Source organism: Falco biarmicus, chromosome 2, assembly GCF_023638135.1.
Source record: "Falco biarmicus isolate bFalBia1 chromosome 2, bFalBia1.pri, whole genome shotgun sequence".
Lineage (NCBI taxonomy): Eukaryota > Metazoa > Chordata > Aves > Falconiformes > Falconidae > Falco > Falco biarmicus.
Window position 1 is genome coordinate 78,535,812 of NC_079289.1, and position 6,000 is coordinate 78,541,811.

The 6,000-nt window shown below is 40.2% G+C and overlaps 1 protein-coding gene across 1 annotated transcript in view; it reads left to right on the forward strand.

Moving 5' to 3' along the window:
• PCP4 (Purkinje cell protein 4) overlaps nt 1-3,188 on the forward strand; it is a 51,932-nt gene extending 48,744 nt beyond the window's left edge. Inside the window, exon 3 of the mRNA XM_056328859.1 lies at nt 2,388-3,188. Within this exon, the coding sequence (XP_056184834.1) occupies nt 2,388-2,515 (128 nt within the window). The 3' untranslated portion in view covers nt 2,516-3,188. The remainder of the gene's footprint in view (nt 1-2,387) is intronic.
• The last annotated feature ends 2,812 nt before the right edge of the window (nt 3,189-6,000 follow it).

The window sequence follows — 6,000 nt, forward strand, 5'->3', positions numbered from 1 at the left end:
AATGAGAAGACATTAGTCTCATCAGTTTCAAAACTGATTAAATGCTTATTACATTACAAGTATAAACATTTTGATAAAATATTTCTGCATAAAAAATAAGAGTATTTCTCCATAGGTTATCCTCTTCTATTGAGAATGTTAGTAGGACCCTGTTAATTGAGTTTCTGACATATGGACAAGTAAACCAGTTTTTATTGTCTTATTACTGATATCACAAAGTGGTTGCTGTTAGAGCTAGCTGATCAGGCTGTTGATTTTTTATTCACTCAAAAATTTCAAATGAAAAGTCTATATTTACATGTTCTGACTGAAAAGTCAGGTTTCTACAGACAGATTTAAAGTCCTTTTTTGGTTTGTTTCCATATAAAATATTGTGATTGCTTGTCTTAGTACCCTTTAACCCATAAACACCAAATCTAAACCAAGCCCCCAAAATACCAAGAAAATGATACTATGTCATTGTGAAAATGATAATTCCTTTTGAAATTTGATTTTTTTTTAAAATCTTTGTTTCTCTGCTGTGTACACAGTAATGTGGAGAAGATGGTATCTGGCAATAGGAAAATTTTCACCAAGTAGTATAGTGTTATAGTTGTTAGTTTAGGATTTTCTATTTCTTTAACAAGTTTCTGTATATAACATGGCTTTAATGGGAGAGTTCAGTTATCTCACTAACTGTGTTAAGAATTTATGAGCATTAGGAAGTCAATTCAGACCTTCACCTCCCTTTCCCCATGAAAAATAAGGGAATAATTGTATTTTTGTGCTTAAGGTGGTTGTGTTGCTTGAACAGTTACACTAAACTGGTCAGATTCTTGGATTTAATGGCTATGGAAGTGTGACATAATGTTAATATGATTAATTTTCTTCCATAAAATCTTTATTTTGATAACCTAACTTTTCATTATACTGTATAATCAAAGTTTTGGTAATCTCTCAAGCTATTCTTCCCCTCCAGACTTTCTTCTTAAATGTTCTAAGTAAAACAAAATATTAAGTGAACATTTCTTTTATGTTAACAAAGCTGCATTTATTTTGTTATTGTAGTTAAAATCAGTATGGAATATGCCAAAATCTTCCCTTTAAATACCTATGAATATTATATGAATATTATATATATGAATATGCCCAGTTTAGAGTGGATTCTGGTCATGGAACATGAGTTCCGAATAAGAACAAGAAGTAAAGGCAAGAAATACTGCAAGACTGATGCTAAAATAATGAAATGGTATCCCTCTTTTCTAGTGGGAAGTAGAGAGAGAGATATTGGGAAATAATTTGCTTTCCATTTTAATAATACATTGGAAATGTTTCCCTTGATTTGCATTAACAGTACTTGGGGGTGAACATCCCAGAGGTATTAATCTCAAGAATAAAAAGCAAAGTGGTTCCAAATGGGTGAATTCCCAGAGCTGTTTTAAGTAGAGCTGTCTGCAGACTCCAGGCATGACGTTCACTGCAGGACTGGGATACAACAGTTATGTAACTGAGTTTAACAAACAAGTTTATAGATGTGAAGAGAAGCTCAGTGGTATGATGAGGTTAGTGGAGTGAATGTGTGTTCTCACTTTGTTAGTCCAGGCAGATTAGGGTTATCTTTGCAATGAGGGCGGGATTTTTCCCAGGGCTGCACTTTTATCACGTAGGTGTATGAAGCAAAATTCAGCAAAGTCAGCTGGGTTGCCCACGTGGAGGCCCAAAATGCAGCTGAACAAAAAGCTGAGGCCTGGGAATAAAGTGGGGCAAAGAGCCAAGGATTGAGGATGAAAGGCAGCAACGGAGCCCAGAGAGAAGTGAGGGAAGCAGTACAGTGGCAGAGCAATTGAACATAAATGATTCAAAGAGGAAGAGTGGTATGTGTTGAAAAAGATGAGGTGGCAGGAAACAAGTGAAAAGGATGGAAATTTGCCTTAGGAAGTATTTCTCTTCCTCTAATGTAGGAGGTGTGATAGGAATAGGGTCTTAATCCCTACTTTAAAATATTTTAAGGTGCCTTTGTTTTAGAGTGAGCATAGGGATATGAGTAATTTCTGCCTGCAGGGTGGCACAGGAGGGTCCGTCTGCCCCTCGCTGTTAAATCCCCAGGCAGGAGAGGACTTGTGCAGACATCGGGGTGATGCTCAGTGACTGCTGAGCACCATTTGGATGTCACTTCTCAATGCCTAGCTACCAATGGGCCGTCACAGACTCTTCCATTGGGAGGGAGAGGGGGATTTGATCAGCTGTGTTTGCCGAAACAGGTCCCAGGTTTTTTTTCCTGAATATGCTCCCCATCATCACGGCGGTGTCTATGAAGGAGAGAGGGGCAGGGCTTTTCATCTGTGCTGTCCAGTCATCATCACCATTTGAAAAAACTGTTGACATTTTGTTTTGTTTTCTTTGAGCAGATGGGCAGAAGAAGGTTCAAGAGGAATTTGACATAGACATGGATGCGCCAGAAACAGAGCGGGCGGCTGTGGCGATACAGTCCCAGTTCAGAAAGTTCCAGAAGAAAAAAGCGGGGTCCCAGTCTTAGTAGCTACCTCACAGCTTACAACAAAGTAATCCTGAAATGATTTATCAAGATCAGAAATAACACAAAGATGCATGTACAGAAATTATCAGTATTTAAAACCCCATTGGCAGATAACAAACCATGAGCTTGTGTGTGACTTCATCCCAGATGTTTCACGCCCATTATCCTCTGTAACTCACCATTCTACGCGATGTTGTAATAAAAAGTTAGGGTGAAGTAATTAAAGTGTCTGCCTTCATCTGTCTTTTCATATTAATCCAGCAACCACAGCGTTACAAATGTACCCAGCCCAGATGCCTGTTTTCCTCTTCACGTAAAGCTTGCAGACATAACAGCACCGTATGTTACAAAGTTTTTGCTGAGGGATCAGAGCATGCATCTCAGCACTGCTTACCTCATTTGGAGAATTCCAACTGCCAGCCAAATGTAACAATAAAATTACTTTCTCATAATGAGCTGGAAGTAAAAAGTTGCAGACAGAAGCTGGCATGAGGGGGAGAGGTGTAGGAAACAGTGAGCAGTTTATTTTTGTCCTGCAATTATGCCAGTGAAGTGGCTTAACTGAGGAAATTGTCCCTGTCCTTCCTCTTTGCATGATAATGCTCAGAATTACCAGATTGGACCACATTGACTTTTTGTTACAGGGAAAAAATAAGAAATCAGACGCAAAATACAAAACCCAATTCCAGAAACCTTTGGAAAGTTGGTTTTTCTCCCCACTTGTGAAAATAGAAACTGACCCTTTAAACACTCTTTTTGAGGCAGCTTTTCATTCTTTTCATAATTAGTAACTATTTCTATTCCATGTTTCTCTTTTCATGTTATTTTCAGTATTTGATGAGTAAATCGTAACAGACTCCCTGTCTCCATTTGCACTGTTCTGTATGCAACTTCATATGAGCCCCTACTTTTATCAATGTACATAGCTTTTATCACAGCTTTTGATTAACAAAAAGCAGCCACAACAATGTCTCTCTTAAATTGGGAAGTATTTCTATTTTCTGCCTGTTTTAAAACAATAACAGACCAGTTTCAGGCTGGATCTAAGTAAGGATTTTGCCTGGCTTCAGACCTGATCAGGAACTGGCAGTCCATGTGGTGCACAGGGAAGGTTCAGAAAAGGTTTAAAGTACCTTGTACTCAGAAAAAGCAGCTATTTTAGGTGGAGCAAGTGGGACATGCACTACACAGAGACATGTAAAAAACCCCTCATCTTCTTCTTGGCTTTGTGAGCAGGTTTAGAGGTTAGATTCCGTTAGGCATCTTTGTCTCTTGGGAAATCAGAGGCAGAAGCGTTTTCTGAAGGACTTGTGTTTGCAGTGGTTCTCCAAGAAGGCAGCGTGAGCCTCACCTCCAGGCTGACAGAGGCAAGTGTGCTGAGAGGTGACAATAACTGAACAACCTGGAGTTGGGACTCCTTCAGGTGTGAGAGATCCAGGTATAATTCCCAGCTCTGCCTGTATGGGTTCATTTCTTCCTTGCCTGCCTTCCACAGGAGTATTCTGATCGCCAGGCCAAAGGGCGCATACATCATTAGTCCCCTCACATCAACAGAAAGCTACGACCAAGGGGTAGGAATAGAAGGAAAGGAAGGATTTCATGCTGGTGGGCAGTCACTTCCCGTGAGAGCCCAGCACAGCAGCAATACTGAAGGGGTGCAACACTGTGCCTGAAAGGTGGGCTGTGGGACTGCAAAGGTAAGACCCTCAGCCTTATGCAGAGCAAGTTAAGGCACTTAATATGTGTGCTGCTGGGCAACAATTTAGTGAGGAGCCCAAACCTGATGGTGAGTGATAGGAGCTCTGGGACTGTGCTATTTAGGAGGACCCCTCAGAGATTCTGAGTAGAAGAAGCCTTATGGATCCTGTGGGCAATGCAAAAGGCACATGCAGAGATGACATATGCGGTGCTTAATAAGCACAGCAAGACTGGGTGGGAATGGACGATTTTTTAGATCTTAGTTTGGGCATAAACGTCTACATGCTGCCCAAATCCTGCCTTAGGCACCTCTGTCTGGGTCAAGTCCAGGCTTTACACATGACTTACCCATACATCATCTGCAAAGTCAGTTCTCCAAGCTGCAGCTCAGTGCTTTCACGCTAGGATCATATTTTAGCAGCACTGTTTCTTTGCATTTAGGAATTTCACAAATAAACCTCAAATAACACTGCTGCTGTGCTCAAAGTGAGGTTTGTGGAGGCCATGGATTTCTCACTTGTCTGTCAGAGAAACTGCTCACCATATAATAATGACCTAATTAAAAAAATTGTAATGGGTTTGGATTGTGTTGGTGCCATTTTGTTTAGATGAACATATATCTGTAATAAAGGACTGCATTTGTGTTGTGCATTATGTCATTTGGAATAGCATGAGCTCTGTAGTGGCTACTCAATTGAATAAAAACTATGGGTAAGCACTAGGTTTTTGTACTTGATCTGACATTCCTTGGACTTAAATTTCCTATGCAACAGGAATAATCATATGGTTGGGACACAGAAAAAATGATTACATTATTGAAGCACAGCAACAAGGGCTATTAGTAAATGAATTATGGCTCTTTCAGCAGCAGGGCTATTTGATGTGAAGTTCTGAGTGCATCTCACAAATACAGTCTTAATATACAGTGAAACATAATGAGGAAATAGTGAACTGGCATGAAATTTTGATTAATTGTGGCTGCTCTGTCAGACAGTTTCCTTTTTATGAAAAGGAAAGGCCTATCTGGATATTGCTGAGGTGAGGGAAAGAGTGTGATTCAACCAGGAACTTCACTAAGATGGGTGGAAGAGGACACTTAAACATTCCAACTATTACATGGGTCTTCCAACTTCAAGACACTCACTGAGCTTTGTAGTTAACTGGCACTACCTATCTGGGACTAACCAAGTCATGGAAAGAAAAATTTCAATTAGGTGGATATGTGTGCTGATAAACCAAGAAGTTCCCATAGGTAATATGAAAGATTATTCAGAGCAGTAGATTTTGTAGGAAACAGGGTTATCACTCCCACCACATACACCCACACCCTCCCCAGACAGACACATCCATGCTGGTTCTGCTTGGAATTACTGCCAGATTATCCCAAAAGAAATTAACCTACAATGGAATGATCAGAACAATTGCCTGAACCTTAGAAATGCTTTGTTCACATTGTTGCCTGGACCATAAAATAACCTGTAGAAGTAAACAGCAAGGGAGATGATTAAAAGTAAAGAAACACCATCAGGAAGCACAAGAGTGCCCAAATGAGGAAAGCGGTAAAGGATGGGAATTCTATAAAGTTAAAACACAGAAAGGCAAGCCAAAGCCAACCTGTGTCTTGCTGATGAAACTTTTTTCAAACATTTCTCAGATGGGCAGCCTACTGGAGAGCTGTGGGGATGTAGGGAAGTAGAAGTCTTGCAGAAAAGTAGAAATTAATCATGCGTTAACACTCAGAGCAGAGGCTCCCACAGCAGGGGTCTTGTTTGCAATACATCAGCCTG